General features: G+C 42.2%; 4 protein-coding genes across 11 annotated transcripts in view; 2 read left to right on the top strand and 2 right to left on the bottom strand.

The window, feature by feature from the left end:
• Positions 1–129: 129 nt before the first annotated feature.
• Positions 130–4,118, top strand: cnbpa (CCHC-type zinc finger, nucleic acid binding protein a). Of its 3 annotated transcripts, none has more exons than XM_080497307.1 (5): positions 130–198; positions 2,266–2,380; positions 2,589–2,654; positions 2,761–2,959; positions 3,091–4,118. In XM_080497307.1, the coding sequence occupies exons 2-5, from the start codon at positions 2,269–2,271 to the stop codon at positions 3,206–3,208; spliced, it is 495 nt and encodes a 164-aa protein (XP_080353433.1). In that variant the 5' UTR covers positions 130–198; positions 2,266–2,268; the 3' UTR covers positions 3,209–4,118. The 3 variants fall into 3 exon arrangements, with proteins under 3 accessions (XP_080353433.1, XP_080353431.1, XP_080353432.1); XM_080497305.1 differs by having other exon boundaries at positions 2,749–2,959; XM_080497306.1 differs by lacking the exon at positions 130–198 and adding an exon at positions 273–293 and having other exon boundaries at positions 2,749–2,959.
• A 521-nt stretch (positions 4,119–4,639) lies between these two features.
• Positions 4,640–9,260, top strand: LOC308129944 (haloacid dehalogenase-like hydrolase domain-containing 5). Its single transcript, XM_080496081.1, has 9 exons — positions 4,640–4,806; positions 4,897–5,021; positions 5,651–5,854; positions 5,985–6,097; positions 6,493–6,586; positions 6,682–6,715; positions 6,869–7,043; positions 7,156–7,344; positions 8,075–9,260. The coding sequence occupies exons 1-9, from the start codon at positions 4,683–4,685 to the stop codon at positions 8,469–8,471; spliced, it is 1,455 nt and encodes a 484-aa protein (XP_080352207.1). The 5' UTR covers positions 4,640–4,682; the 3' UTR covers positions 8,472–9,260.
• A 303-nt stretch (positions 9,261–9,563) lies between these two features.
• gp9 (glycoprotein IX platelet) lies at positions 9,564–10,704 on the bottom strand. Its single transcript, XM_080497383.1, has 2 exons — positions 10,564–10,704; positions 9,564–10,338 (listed from the first exon to the last, which is right to left on the bottom strand). The coding sequence occupies exon 2, from the start codon at positions 10,335–10,337 to the stop codon at positions 9,591–9,593; it is 747 nt and encodes a 248-aa protein (XP_080353509.1). The 5' UTR covers position 10,338; positions 10,564–10,704; the 3' UTR covers positions 9,564–9,590.
• Positions 10,705–11,593: 889 nt separating this feature from the next.
• Positions 11,594–15,408, bottom strand: part of LOC308130810 (IQ motif and SEC7 domain-containing protein 1-like) — a gene marked incomplete at its 5' end in the record, with an annotated part of 93,056 nt that continues 89,241 nt past the window's right edge. For 5 of the 6 annotated variants that reach the window (XM_080497294.1, XM_080497295.1, XM_080497296.1 and 2 more), the window contains one exon: positions 11,594–15,167. In XM_080497294.1, coding sequence (XP_080353420.1) covers positions 14,628–15,167 — 540 coding nt within the window. In that variant the 3' untranslated portion in view covers positions 11,594–14,627. The remainder of the gene's footprint in view (positions 15,168–15,408) is intronic. The other variant, XM_080497298.1, reaches the window with a different exon arrangement.

The following is a 15,408-nucleotide window of genomic DNA, read 5'->3' as shown; positions in this document are numbered from 1 at the left end:
CTTGTCTACGATTGGCTTATTTATAGAGGCGGTGTCCAGACATCCTCGTGTGTGATTGGTTGCTTCCAGAGCGAGTAGCCAATGGTAGCGCGTCTTTCTTACTGGATCCTGTGAATGACAATTCAGGAACTCCTGCTCACACCGCATGTAGCGCAAAGAAGGAGGCGTAAACACTGACAGAGCTAGATACCGAACAAGGTAAGCAATAAAAGGGGCATTAAAATGCATTTAACCAAAAAACGTCGTTTGAGTGTTACTGTTGGAGTCACGACGCGTTGAGAGCGACACACGCGGTAAATAGAAGATTTGATGCCGGTTCTTTTGTCAATGCGTGCTGATATTTGGCTTAACTAACGGTGCATCGGGATCTCGGTCCGGCCTGCTAGCGCTAGCTTGTCACAACGACCCTGCAGTTTGCGTCCTGCGCGGGAAATTTTGTTTATACGATATAATCACTCAAATGTCGGGCGAAATCCAAGTACCGCGTCCATTTATCGCCCCAAGGACCGGCTCGCCAGTTTGTTACGGTTGTAAAGCGGTTGATCGTCGACCGAAGCGAGCTTGCTGGTCGTGGTCGTGAGGTGGTTCGTTAGCATGTGCTAGCCAGCAACGGCGGTGTCTCGCGAGTACGCAGGAAAATCAACGTGACTAGGCCAGCTAGCGTCGCTTCAACCTTTGGCATTTGATTTCTGCCCGTGCTTGCTCTAAAACACGTCGGAATCGGAACAATCTGGAAAACGCTTTCGGTACGGGCGGATCGCCGACAGTTTGTAGAGCGAGTTCCGGTGTGTTTAATCGCGACTAGGCCGCGGGTTTGTTGATTTTATGTGCAGATGTTGGGGCAACACTACACGATGCGACGTGCTGTCCTCTGACGCTAGCCTCCCGAGTTAGCATACAATCCACGGCGTGCTCTCATGGTCATCTCTATGGTCAGCAGCACTTTCGACCAGACACGCAGGGCAATTTCAACATCCGCACGCCGGATCAAACAAACAAATCTCTGCGGGGGAAAAAAGCACCCATGTGGCTCCTGGGGAAATGCGGTCTGTTAGACGGTGATGAAATAAATCCTTTCAAGTAAATGGAAGAAACTCAAAATGGGCCTATTTTGTATAGGATGTGCTTCTTAAGTCGAGCAAACAAATTTAAACAAAGAAATGTTTGTTGAAATGATGTAAAAGTAACCGACTTCGATCTTTGGCTCAAATCTCATAGTCTTTTAATTGTTAGTTAAAAAAAAAAACCCAAACCCAACCGGACGTGTTGAATTACAGTAAGCTCGACATATTTGTTTGCCCACTAATTTATTTTTACATGCTTAAACTTGAAATTTAGTGTCAGTATGTTACCTGAATATCAAGGTTTTAAAGTTGAACTCTATTAATTTTTTTAATGTAAGAAATTGAAAATTTTGACTTAAACAAGAGTCTAAATCTACTAAATGTATTCATTGGTATAAAAGTACTTGTATGAGGAGTCGACGATGTGTATGATACTTGGACCAAGAAACTGGATTACTCATTAACTTTTTCTTGGCTTGATGTCTTCAGCACTCAGAAAACTGAAGGTTGACCTTTGGTGATCACATCATGATCTCACTGGGGAAGCAGTGTAAGTTAGCTGAGTAGTTAATTGTAGCCTGATTGGCCAGTTTTGTAAATTGTACCCCTGTCTGATAATAGATTAGACCCCCCCCTCTCTCTTTTAGTTAAATATGCTAGACTTGGTTTTGCTGTAAAGGTGTTGGACTCAACTGAACTCTAGTAATATCTTAGGTATGTCGTGAATGTTTCTCAACAATAAACAAGATATGATTACAGTTTGTGAGAAGTTTCACTTGACTGGAGGAGCTCAGACACGCGAATGCAGTCAATTGTTCATCAACAGGCACTCGATGTGTCATAAACTGTGTCCTCGTGGAGCCAAAGCGCATTATGTAGGTGTGATTGTCAGTCGGTTAGACAGATTTTGCTATCGGTGACAAGAGTAATGTGCTGTTAATGCTTTTAGGTTTTCGCATTATACTAAGCTGCTTAATTGTTGAACAAGAAACCATGTTTTACGCCTGGAAAAAATAAGCTGGTATCTCTGTCCTGCTTGAGACGAATGTGATCATAGTTTTCAATGGTGCACAAAATATTAACACGTTTGGAAACTTGATTTAGTTCCAGTGATGGTGACAATTGCTTTTATTCCTTTTAATTTTTTTATTGCCAACATAATGTCAGTAATATTGTATATTCTGTTTTTTCTTTTGTTTAGGAGATGGATATGAGCAGTGATTGCTTTGGATGTGGCCGCTCTGGTCACTGGGTCAAGAATTGTCCCAGTGGCAGCGGTTCACGTGGACGCGGCAGGGGTCGAGGACGAGCTAAGGGTACTAAATCAGTTTGATCACATCAATATCAAAAAACGTAACAAATCATTACATGACACATTTATGTCAATGCATTTATTATTGTCTTTTTTCCCATTAATATATTCTGTCCACTTGTAGCGGTTTGTGATTAGTAGTGGATTAAAGTAGCCTTTTTTGATGGATGCATAGACTTTTTTCATCTTTATACATTTCTGTTGAATTGTAGAGCTGTTCTGCTATCGGTGTGGAGACCAGGGACACATGGCCAGGGACTGTGACCAAACTGAGGATGGTGAGAACCTCTTTTTCGATGCGCATTTCTCCACTGGTAATTTGAGCATTGTCCTTGTGGGCAGGTTTTAATGAACGATTTGTTGTTGTTGTTGATGGGGGTTTAGCATGCTACAACTGCCACAGAAGTGGCCACATTTCCCGGGACTGCAAGGAGCCCAAGAAGGAGAGGGAGCAGCTCTGCTACACCTGCGGCAAAGCCGGCCACATGGCCCGTGACTGCGACCACGCCAACGAGCAGAAGTGCTACTCCTGCGGCGGGTTCGGTCACATCCAGAAGCTTTGCGATAAGGTGAAATGTTACAGGTAGGTATTTACTTTCTGGCCTGCATTACCAACAATGCGTGTGTTTTTTTTTCTTTTCTTTTTTTTTTTAATCAATTTTTGTTTTGGGATTTCCGGGTCTATTTTTCTGACCTCTTTGTCGTCTCTTCCAGGTGTGGTGAGATTGGTCACGTCGCTGTGCACTGCAGTAAAGCCAGTGAGACTAACTGCTACAACTGCGGGAAGGCGGGCCACCTGGCAAAAGAGTGCACCATTGAAGCCACCGCATAATCAGTGCCCTCTGTTGCCCCTCCTTTTTTTCAGATTGATGGTTGGTTGTATTATTTTCTCTGAATCCTCTTCACTGGCCAAAGGTTGGCTAACAGAGGCTAGTCCCACGCCAGTGAGCCTCTCGACATGTAATACAATGAAAGGGGTGAAAAAAAATCTTTCTGCATTCAATACAAAAATGTTTTAGTTTGGTAGCGGTGTTATGTATAATGCTTTGTTAAAGAACCCCCCTTTCCAAGCCACTGGTGATCAGAGACGAATAAATGGGACTAAACATATGGGAATCTATAGGACCTCTGAGCTTGTGAAAGTGTGTCTCGGTAAAATGAGGCAGAAGAAGGGAGTAAATGGAAACCAAACTTCCATATGTGGTCATTTTGGTTTGTTTTTTTTTTTGTTTTTTTTTTAGTGGGATAAGAGTTGGCCAAGAGAGTATGACAAGGAAACAGTTCATAACATGCATTTCAGCCCCTACACGCAGCTAAGTGGGCGATAACAAACTACATGTTATATTACTAAGATATAAAAATTTTGGAGGTATTAAATAAATCATGCTCTTTTATAGCAATCTGTTTACAATTTAAATATCACTTGCTAGACCAAGGTAGACTTTTCCTTTTAAAATGGCTTTGGATTTCTTTTTCTGTTTTATTTTTATTTTTTTTTACCTTGGCAAAATTTAACATCAACAACAGTTGTCAGAACAGCAGAATTTGGAGTTATTTGGGAATGAAAAAAAATGTTTTCACTGAAATCAAAATGTTATTTTTGTACAATATCACTTAGACTACTGTATAAATACCATTTGCTTGTACTCAGTTTTTAAGTCGGAAGGAAAGTGCAACTGAAGTCCTAGAAAATAGAAATGTAATTTTAAACTATCAATAAAGCTGGAGGAGCACGGGGAGAACATGTCTGGTTTCATTGGTTTGAACATTTCTGGTATGTTTTCCTTGTTGATGTCCAACTAAACTGATTGAAAAACCCTGATCATTATAACCCACAAAGTCAAGTCATGAGTCGTTTTAATAAATCTAAAGGGTTGAGATGGACATATGGCATATCAGCGTTTTTCTGCAGATTGCACTTATGGATCTCCACATTATCCTCGGGTAATATGCAAACCTGTTGAAGTTTTAATAGCTTTTTAAACAAGATTTCCTTGCTGGTGCCCTGCAGTGGAGGACGGGGCATGACTGCAGCATGTGACATCGATGGGCTGGCTTTGTGTGCAAATCATGACGTCTGGGCAAAATTAAAGGCTTAAATCTGGATATTTATTGATCTTTGGGTGCGGATGCGCGGTCCATTTCGCGATCTGATCGGGAAATCCCCACGATCGCAGCCAGGTCGTGGCGATCCGCAGGAGAAATGGTTAAAGCTCCACCTCGGAGTCTAAAATGGCAGCGGGGGTTGCAGTGCAGATGCAGCTCCTTCCGGCGGAGATGCAGCAAGAGACCCTCCTACTTCTCACATGGCGTCATTTTGCTCTCGCCCAGTCAAATTACGGACAAGAAAAGAGCTGAGGAAGAAAGAAAAAAAGAAAAAAAAACCCAATCCGAGCAGCAGCAGCCAGCCAGCCAAGCAGCGCGCGGCCGGTGCGAGCCGGCTCATGTTTCACACGGGGCTCGTCCTGTATCCACGTTTGTTGTTTTATTAATTTTTTTGTTTGTTTTTGTGATAAGTAGAGGAGATGAGGGGACTTCTGTCGTTTTACCGGGGCCTGTATACCCTGAGTAACCGTCAAGCCGGGCGAAAAGCTGGGATTGTCGGTTCTCGGTGCGGGCTTTGCGGAACTCAGTCAAATAGCAAGGTACGGTCGCAGCTGCCGGACAATAGACTGTTTACATGTTTACCAAAGAGATCCTCTAGTTTGTATCCGTTATTCTTCTATTTGGGTTTTGGTGTTTGCAGCTGTTTGATGCTCACACGGAGGAAACGGCAGGGGATCTGACAGCAGATCACTTGTGTTTCTCTCACGAGAACGAGCTCCGATACACCCTGTTTTCTATGTGCCGATCAGCCCCAATCGCAGAGAAAAACAAGCTTATAGAAACCCTCCACTGACGTGTTGAGAGCTCTAGGATTACTTATATTCTGCTAAGTATGTACTGCTGTGTCACCAGTAGGACCCCCTGTTGTTGGCCATTGTTATTGTCATCAAGCGCCAATTCTGTCTCCTATTTACTGTTTATTTTACCACATTATATGTTGTAAACACACACATAAACTACTAAGGAAATGCGCCAATAGAGAAATGATAAATCACAGTGCCCCAACTAATAATAGTAATAACTAATATATAAAATTACAATTTAAATGTTTATTTCTAGTCAACTGGCTTTGTTTTAATGCCTGTTTTATTCCACACCCCAACAACTAAATGCACTTGTTGACTTGTTTCATGTATTTTGGCTGATAGCTCTGTCTTCCCTCCTCCAGCCACAGCCGAGCTTTGGGCTGTTGTTTGACATTGATGGCGTGCTGGTCCGTGGAAGGATGCCAATCCCTGCAGCAAAGAAAGCGTTTGAGAAGTTGGTCGACTCTCAGGGACAATTTGTGGTGCCAGTTGTTTTTGTCACAAATGCAGGGAATTGCCTCAGACAAACAAAAGCAGACCAGCTCGCTCACATCCTGGGAGTGCCTGTGAGTTATAAATTCTTGCCACATTTAGGCTCAGTTAAAACATACGTCGGGACAAAAAACACACTGGATTGATTGACGTGGGGCAGACTCCTCTGCAATTAACCTTTCCTAACACTTGTGCTATTTCCAGATTACACAAGACCAAGTCATCATGTCCCACAGCCCCCTGAGGATGTTCAAGAAGTTCCATGACAAGTGTGTCCTGGTGTCAGGACAGGGACCCGTTCTGGAAATTGCAAAAAAGTATCCTCAAATATTGCAATTTATCTTAATATCACATTTAAACTTGGATTTAAATAACAGGAGAAGTACTGCTAAGCCCTAGGTGTTAGATCTAAATCACGAGGTTACAACTTAAATCACAGCGAGGAAGAGATTAATACATATGTTATAATATATCAACACAGAGATGCAGTGGTTGGCAGTCTCACTATTTAGCAAGAAGACTTGGGCATTTTTGTGTGGATTTGCATTTTCTCTATGTGTGGGTTTTCCCTGAGTAGAACCTCTCCTGGGTGTACCTTACCTTTTTCCTCCACAATCAGATGGAATCAAGTGTCCCGAGCCCTAAAATGGATTGTGTACAGAAGATGAATTGACTCAAACAACTTTATTCATCCTTGACACTCTGCCTTCAGTCTGGGCTTTAATAATGTTGTCAGTGTTGATATGCTGAGGGAATCATACCCTTTACTGGACATGGTGGATCACAACAGGAGGCCCAAACTACCGGTGAGATATTGAAGCACTGAAAAAACAAAAACATCAATGTAACCCACTGTTAATAAAACTAAAACCCATATTTAGTGTCTTTTTCTTCATTCCAGTCCAATCCTGTCATCACCCTGCCCAAGGTTGAAGGTAAGACTATTTACCATTTTATATGTTAAAACATTTCTATGCAGTGAATCTTTGCGTTCCCTTGCCAACTGCTACTTTGATGAGTTTTGAGCATTTGGTCCTATCGCTATCTCACAAGCTTGGATATTGTGTCTTTTATGAATCCTCACACAGCCGTGGTTTTGTTTGGGGAGCCAGTTCGATGGGAGACCAATCTGCAGCTGATAACTGACATTTTGTTGACCGACGGTAACCTCAACAGTGTACATCAAAGCCAAAAGACGAGTCACCTTCCTCTTCTGGCCTGCAACATGGACCTCATGTGGATGGCTGAGGCACATTCTCCACGGTAGCCTTTTAACAAAACTTTAAAAAGTTTTCTTTTTCTTTTTGTCTTTGAAGTGTTTCAGGATCCCTGAACTCAGACTTCTTTGTTTATTGCGACCCCCTTTTTGTCTTAGGTTTGGTCACGGGACGTTTCTCGTGTGCCTGGAGAACATCTATAAGAAGATAACAGGCAAAGACCTGAAGTACGAGGCTCTCATGGGGAAACCCAGCGAGTTGACCTACCATTTTGCAGAGTACCTCATCAGGAGCCAGGCCATGCAGAGAGAATGGAAACTTCCCGTCACCTCTCTTTATGCTATAGGGTGAGACACCTGGTCAGATATCTGTATTACAAATTCAGTGATTAGTGATTGTCAGAAACAAGGTAAATGTAATCACAGCATCCCTGTCAGTAATTGAGGAACATAGAAAGAATAAGCACGTCCTGTGATGTGATGAGAAAATGAGTGTGACAAAGCAGAACTCTTCCCTTTAAACTGCATACATCAGTGCAAATAAGCATAAACTATTCAGGACTTGCATGTTTCACTTCAACATTTTAGTTGTTGTTGCGTGTCTGCTTTCGTTCTGCTTTTACATCTTTTGTACATTTTCTTTGATCACTATCATGGGGACGAGCTGTGGCATTCACTTCATTGTGACACATCCAGCCATTTTCTATACCTGCTTAGTTCAGGTTGGGGTCACAGGGAGGGCTGGAGCCTCTCAGCGGACACTGGGTGAAGAGCGGGACACATCTTAGACGCATCACTAGTCCAACACAGGGATAACACATGAATGCATGCACACCACACACACACACACACACACACACACACACACACACACACACACACACACACACACACACACACACACACACACACACACTTGCTCTGAATGCAATCACCTAACTTGCATTATGGAAGGAAGCCAAAGTATCAATAAATCCCAGGTACAGGTAGAACATGTGCCTTTTCCTCACTGTGCAGTGTTAATAAAATCGACTGTCTATTTTGATGCATAATTATTGATCTTTTGTGCTTTATTTAGTGATAACCTCATGACTGATATCTACGGCGCCAATCTCTACAACCGCTACCTGGAGGAGAAAGTTGCGAGGAAGAACCCCAAAGCCGTGGCCAAGATGGTGGCTGCCACTGGATCCACCACGGCCGTGCCAAGGGAGGAGGAGATGGACAGCCTCTGGGAAAGCGAGTTAGCTTTGCCATCTGCGACGTCCTGTAAGTCTGTCCTGGTCTGCACAGGGGTCTACAATCCCAAAGCAGAAGTGCCAACCGACGCGAACCACTGCATCAAGGAGACTGTGTTCCACGGTCACCGGGACTTCAGGTTCGACCCCGCGCTGGTGGAGCCGGGCCACATCGTGCAGGATGTGGCAGAAGCTGTCGACCTCATCTTTCAGCAGGAAAAGTTTGTGCCTCAGTAGAGCTGACGGGTTCAAGCTGGTCAAGGAGGTCCAAGCAGGGGCGAGTCGGGGCATTAACCTGGGGTGACCACTTAATGCATGAAGCTGTAGGAGCCTAACACTGTGGACTTTTACCAACTGACAGGGCATTGACAAAATACACGTCCTCTTTTAATATTTCAAACTTAAAGAGAAACCTTAGAAGATCTGAAACTTGTAACTGTTACTATCATCTGCGCTTTTATATTGTTTTGTGATAGTCTTTATTTACCTTATTTCTTTAAGGAACCTTGTAAAAAAAAAAACTTTGCCTTATTTGACCCGACTCAGTATTTTTTTAGATGGCAGTAATGTTCTAGATTGTTACAAATCATTATACCATCCCATATTTATTACAACAAGCCACTGGTGGTTCCTTTTTAAGGAACAGATTCCAGCAGCGTCTGATCTTTTTCCTCAAGGTGACTTTTATTATTGCATTTTCGGTCATTTGTTTACCTGTTTATCCTTGAAAATCTATGCATGACCATGAGAGTAATGTGTGTACTGTAAAACAACTGTTCGATGTGCAATATTGTTCCTTGATAGTACTGTCTGTCTGCGGTTTGTCTTGTTGTGAGAGACTCGACCAGTATTTGCACAGATCAGAGACTTTCATTCTTGTTAAATATTAAACATATCTTCCTGCCATATCATGTTGAATATCATTTAGAAATTCCTCTTTATGCACCAGAACGTGGTGTTCTTAGAAACATCATAATCGCTTACCCTGACATCTGTAAAACGACACTCATTGCAAATACCCTACAAAAATACAATGAATAGTTGCACAAACCATTTGTGTGGAATTCTTTCTATTTGAAACGGTCCTTTCAAGAAACATTTATCATATGATAGGTAATTTTTTTGTGATTTATCTACATTTATTGTGTTATTATTCAACAGAAATTACATTAAAAACTGTTAGCCTAGCACACACACACACACACACACACACACACACACAGATACACAGATAACATGCAAAGTCTGTTGTAAGTTAGCATAAAAAACACTTTATTTTCAAAAATATACTTTCTTGCACTGCTTTGTTTGCCTCTTGTAGTGTTTGTCATTTCCAGTGTGGTGGACAGAAGTCCCTCATGTAGCCTTTATCTTTATGTTGTGTTTCTTGTGCAACACATCCAGCACCTGAGGCAGTAAATCCATGTTCAGAAGTGGCCTTTCTAGATCCTCATAGAAAACTGCAGAATCCAAGTCTGAACTATTGTCCGACAGTCCCGTGTGTAGCCTCCTCCTGTGTATGGGCTTCAGCGAGCGCAAAGAGTCCGCCCCGAATCCAGAGTGTCTCTTGTCTATGTACAAAGTGAAAGTGGACTTTCTGGCCAGTGTCAAGCTCCACAGAAGCAGAACAATGAGGCCGCAGAGCATCACTCCCAGCATGAGGTTGTAGGTCCCATCAGTGCATTTTGCCGAAGCACAGGAAGAAAAGAAGTCGTCACTCAGTTCAGTGATGAGTTTGTGGGCCACAGAGGTAGGGCTGACACACACAGGCTCCTTTGTGACAATAGCCTTGTTCTTCAACAACCAGTTCCTCAAGTATTGGATCCGGCAGTCACAGTGGAAAGGGTTCTCAGACAGGGAGACCTTTTTCAAGCCAACCAACCTGTCGAACCGGCCTGGCGCCACAGAGGTCAGCTGGTTGTCCTGCACATTGAGCTCGGTGGTGTCTGGGGGCAGATGAGGCAGCTCCATGAGGTTCAGAGAGGTGCAGTTGAGGAGTAGTCCAGCATGCCGGGGGGCCGAACAGAGGCAGACCTTTCCGCTACAGAGTGCGCTAGTTGTAGCCAACAGGAGGAATAGAGCTAAGCCTAAACTGGATCGCATCCTGCAGTTAAGACAAAAGTATTAATAATACTGCATAATAAGAAATTACTCTGCAACACAACACTTCAAGAAATGCTGCTGGCAGAAGTGATCCTATTCTCAAAGACTATTGTCTAATAACCATTTGATTTAAACATTGATGCAAAAAAAAATTAAAAATGCATTTATTCAGACTAACCTTACTGAGTAAATCTCAAATTATGTCACAGCAAATTTAAATACCAACCTTTCAGAGTGAAGCCAACATAAAATGTTCTTCCTTTAGAGCCAGTCATCATTATAACTTCATATTGGATTCACCAGCGTTGTCATTTTCAGGCGGATCAGAAGTTATTTTGACCGCAAAGTGTGCCCTCACCGGTGTGTTGTAAAACTCATAATAACACGCCCAGTGCAGATGAGCATCAGGAGCGAGGAAAGCACCAATAACACTGTACAGCTCGTGTGTATATGACATGAAGGGAATCCATCTGCTTCAAAGAGATAAGAGTTTATCAACTAAAGTAGTGAAAGAGGCCATCTGAAGCTCTCCCACATACTGTTTCTGAACATCCAATGCAGTGCTCAGGGTAACAGCGGACACTTTACTGCAAATTACAGCCAGAAGCATGTACAGCTTTATCTGGATTTGGGATTGTTTGGCATCCATAAAGTGAAAAAGCTCGCAGCAAGAGAGAGAATGTGTCCTAATGGAAATGTTGAAGTAAAAACCAGACACACAAGGAAGACGAATACCACTATTTTTACAGTTTCATAGCATTGAAGATAAGAGGCAAGTGTTTGATTAAAATATTTAAACTCACTAAGGAACTGTGCAGTCACTACACTTTTCACCTATAGGTGGAGTAATGGCATAGTGGAAAGTATTGTTGGAGGCTGGAATAGTAAGATATGAGTGCCTGAAGATAACACTCAAATGTGAAATGCATTACACAACTGATGGAGAAAAACTGTCCTTTGACTTAAAGAGGCAGATCACCCAGACTCAATAATCAATATATATTAAAACTATGAAGTTAAATGGTGAAAGCAGAAACAACACGTGTACCATAAGTCATATATTTGTTTATTTTCCGTTCTCAACATTGTCACAGTTGAAGTTTTACAATAACTGGGGTCATACTGACTCACTACTCACTGTACAAACAGAATGCACATATAAATGAGGCCATTCCTGTCTTCCTTTTTTTATTTTTCAATGTGTCTCATGCCAGACTGAACAGCTTGCAGCAGGATGTGTGTACATTATAGGTAGGTGTGTGTGTGTGTGTGTGCGTGTGTGTGTGAATGTGTGTGTGTGTGCGTGTGCGTGTTGCATGTATGAAAAAGAGCTGGATGTAAATGGAAAACTTTCTAACAGTCTTTTTTTTTTTTTTTTAATTCCCACAGCAAAATGCCAACATCTGGACGCAGAGACAATCGATATGTTCATATATCACCCTATCACATCCATCTTTAAGGTGATGTTTTTACATCCTGATCTTAACTGCAGATATCAGAATAAACTACTGATCATTTACACACTATATACATCTCCTTGAACCCAAGTCTTGGTCCCTTTACAGCTTAATAAAGATAAACCCATGTTCAAGGGGCTAATCAGTTTGCACATCGAAATCCCTTATTTACACGATGAAAGCCCTCAGCAACAGAAGTGCAATGTTCTTCATGTTTTTTGTAATTTACACAATGGCTTTGTAGATGAAATGCATGCTGAGCTTCAATAACTACCAGGCTAACATGGAACAATAGGGACACGTCAATACCAGGAAAAATAAATGTAAAAATCCAAATAAATCAAAACCAGAGAAGTCAAAATTTAAAGGCTGATTTTTTTTTTCTCCTTCCCATCAGCTCACAGTGAATAGGACACATGATGCATCGGATCCATGCAGTGCATTGTCAGGGAACGTTCTCACAAAGAATGACTGTGGACACTTGAAGCACTACAACACGCCAACAAATAAACATCGGTTTCACATCGTCCCAAGATTTCAGATTTGTAGCAAAGATATGAAATCATTGGAAAGACACATTCAGTTGATCATTAATGTCCCATTTGTGATATGTCTCGTCATCTAAACTTTATTCTTTTGTGAATTCAAATAAGGAGAAACATGTGAAGGTTAGCCTGACGTGTGATAATGGGTTTCTTTGTGAATGCTAAAATACATTTACAACCTGAATATTGGGACAAACAGTTTACTGTCACTAATTTACACACTAGAATAGACTATTATCTTGTAGAATGTAGAAAGTTATTCTTTACATATACCCAGTTCTTTTGTTCGTTTGCATTTTGTATATTATAACTGCATTTCCTGAAAAAAATGAAAGTGTTCTTTCATATGTGCTTATCCAGCAAAATATTTCTGTTCAGCCCAAAGAGGAAGATATTCCTTTTATTAAAATATATACACACATTCTTCTTTCCATTGTGAACTGTGTAGGTATTTATATACTTTTAATGAAAAAAAACTTTATTTTCACCTGAATCTCATCCTGGACAACAAGATAACAGACTTCCACTCTCAGTACAAGTCTGCATTTTCTGAACATGATTGCACTTAAACTTGCTATGGTAACACTGATTTGTTATACAATGTGCAGAGGATAGCCTCACATCAATAACATTACATGCAAAAAATCACTTACTAGACATTCCACTAAACTCCAAGCCTTTACCTCTCATAAGACCATGAGGACAGCCAGACATTAATTTACAGAGAAATGACTCTGACAGGGGGGCTAAATAAAGATAAAAATAAATAAATAATGACGCAATGTGAAGGGGAAAAAAAAACAACCTCACAAACAGAATGGACACCTTCTTCTTAATGTACAAAATCAGTACAAAGATATTGCACATATAATAGAAAATAAGATGAAAAAAATACTTCACTATGTAAGAATTTATTTTTATTTACTCACCATATGCGGTTAGTGAATGGAAAATATTCTAAACAAGGCAAAAAAGAAAATGTAAGTTTTTTTAAATTCTTTTTTTATTTCAAGAGTCAAAGACAGCAGCTGTTGCAAATGTTAAAGGCAACAGACTTATCGTGTTCAACGCAAATGAGCCGGTCCACGTGTAACAGGAACTGAGCCATAAAGATTTTAAACACACACACACACACACAAACTCACACAAAAAAAAGTCTTTTCACTCGTATTCATTAAGTATCCACAGTATGAGAAGTACGGTAATCGGACCTACCAAGCAGCCAGCCTTGTTGATTAACTGCTGGGGCTGACAGGAAAAGTCTGCTTTGAGGCTTCAGCTGTGACAGCACAGCATTTTGAAGCCTTTATGCAACAGCTGCCGTCCAGAGGCTCCATCTGATCCATTTGAAAGGCAAAACTTTTTAGAGGAGATTATAGGCCGGGCTGAATGAGAGTTCACTCCTTTCAGATCTACATCCTGTTACCACAGAGTCAGTATAATACTGATAAAAGTCATTTTTGCTGATAATAATTGTAAGTATAATCTTACAAATTACTTTACACACAATATACTGTACATGAAGTCTTGACTAAATAGATTATGGATTAATAATTGGCACATTTAATTATGAGAGCTAGGAGACAACACGTATAGCTGTCATCTACAGTAAATACAGCACTAGAACTACTATGACTGACTCGGTCGAGTTGTTTACCTGTCCTTTGATTTAGGTTAGTGTGAAATGATTATATCAAGGTTTTTCACTACATATGAGCTCTACGGGAGGCAACGACAGATAGCATTCATATGATGGTAGGATCCGAAAACCAAAAGATTTGAGAGTTGACTTTCGGAAGCTTGTGCACAAGAAACTTTACTGTTGTGACAGAGAAAACAGTCAGCCATGTTCTCATCTCAGGCCGTCTTTCCTCCCGATAATGCGAAGGTAAGACAGGATAATTGAGGGAATGAAGAAACGGGGAGCGGCTCGGTGAGAAAACACACTTTCCGCTCAACCATTACGTCCAGGCGGTGTGTGTGGGGCTATGTGTGGAAAACAAAGAGCATCTTCCTGTGCAAAACCCTCCCTACCGAATGGGGGAACAAAGCCCCTGATCAGGCAAACTACTAAAAAGGCCCCTAGTGGAAGATTTGAGTCCGATTTCCATCCTGCATATTATTTGGACCTGGAAGTGAAAAAGGTGACTGCGTGTGATTGGTTCCCATCACAGCAGCAGAAACACAGTGGACAGGCCATAGAGTTATGCTGTCAGTCCCTTTGGTGTAAGCAATTGTCCCTCCTTCATTAAGTCCCCTCCTTGCTCCTCCTCTCTGCGTTCGGAGCATCACACTACGGTGCTGATGCCACTGTGTTTGGGTTTGGGTCCACCGGGCGCCGAACCCGACTGCTGACTGTGGTGGTGAGGACCATGCTGGGGGGGGTGCGAGGGGTGATGGGAATGCTGGCTGTAATGGCTGTGCTGTGAGTGGGGGTGTTGGTGAGTGTGTGAGCTGTAGGCCGGGTGCTGGTGGTACTGCGTGTGGGGAGGGGGGTGGTAGTGGTGGTGGTGGTGGTAAGGTGGGGGGTTCTGTGGGACCTGGCAGTATTGGGAATGGTGGCCGTGGTGTGGGGCTTGTGCTGAATGTACCACCTGTGCTGTGTGATGCAGGTTGGTCGGGTGGGGCTTGTGGGATATGAGAGTGGGGTGACCGGGAGCGGGGAAAGGAGGGTGGCTCTGAGATGAAGGCTTCCCTCGCTTGCTGCCAAAGAGCGACCCCAGGATTGAAGTCGATGCTGAGTTAGGGATGGCGGGATGGCCGCGGGGTGCGCCCTCGTGCGGTGTTGTGGCTCTCCTTCGCGTGTGAGGACTGCTAATGATGGACCCCTGCAGGAGGGAAAAAAAATGTAACAGCATGTCCGTCAGAAACTGTACGACTGCACAACACCTGCTACACTAGAAGCTACAAGGCACCAGCGGGATGAATTCACAGTTTTCTTATTTCAGATAAACAAGTAGCAAAATGTTATAGGGCATGCAAATGAGAAACTAAAAACGTTTTCATGATAGGCAGCAAAAACACTACGAATATTTCAGCTTGATGAAGGAAGCCTGAATTCAAAGCTCT

The sequence above is a fragment of the Blennius ocellaris genome (genome assembly GCF_963422515.1).
Source record: "Blennius ocellaris genome assembly, chromosome: 5".
Taxonomy (NCBI): domain Eukaryota; kingdom Metazoa; phylum Chordata; class Actinopteri; order Blenniiformes; family Blenniidae; genus Blennius; species Blennius ocellaris.
The sequence above is the reverse complement of the archived record's forward strand: the minus strand, read 5'-3'. Positions and strand labels throughout refer to the sequence as shown.

What these genes read in the sequence shown, in the direction of transcription:
- gp9 (XM_080497383.1), bottom strand. Translation starts at nt 10,337, where the DNA reads ATGCGATCCAGTTTAGGCTTAGCTCTATTCCTCCTGTTGGCTACAACT.
- cnbpa (XM_080497305.1), top strand. Translation starts at nt 2,269, where the DNA reads ATGGATATGAGCAGTGATTGCTTTGGATGTGGCCGCTCTGGTCACTGG. An exon ending in GGGTCGAGGACGAGCTAAGG is followed by an intron (nt 2,381 to 2,588) that starts GTACTAAATCAG and finishes GTTGAATTGTAG; the next exon opens with AGCTGTTCTGCTATCGGTGT. An exon ending in GATAAGGTGAAATGTTACAG is followed by an intron (nt 2,960 to 3,090) that starts GTAGGTATTTAC and finishes CGTCTCTTCCAG; the next exon opens with GTGTGGTGAGATTGGTCACG.
- LOC308129944 (XM_080496081.1), top strand. Translation starts at nt 4,683, where the DNA reads ATGGCGTCATTTTGCTCTCGCCCAGTCAAATTACGGACAAGAAAAGAG. An exon ending in GAACTCAGTCAAATAGCAAG is followed by an intron (nt 5,022 to 5,650) that starts GTACGGTCGCAG and finishes TCCCTCCTCCAG; the next exon opens with CCACAGCCGAGCTTTGGGCT. An exon ending in GTTCTGGAAATTGCAAAAAA is followed by an intron (nt 6,098 to 6,492) that starts GTATCCTCAAAT and finishes CTCTGCCTTCAG; the next exon opens with TCTGGGCTTTAATAATGTTG.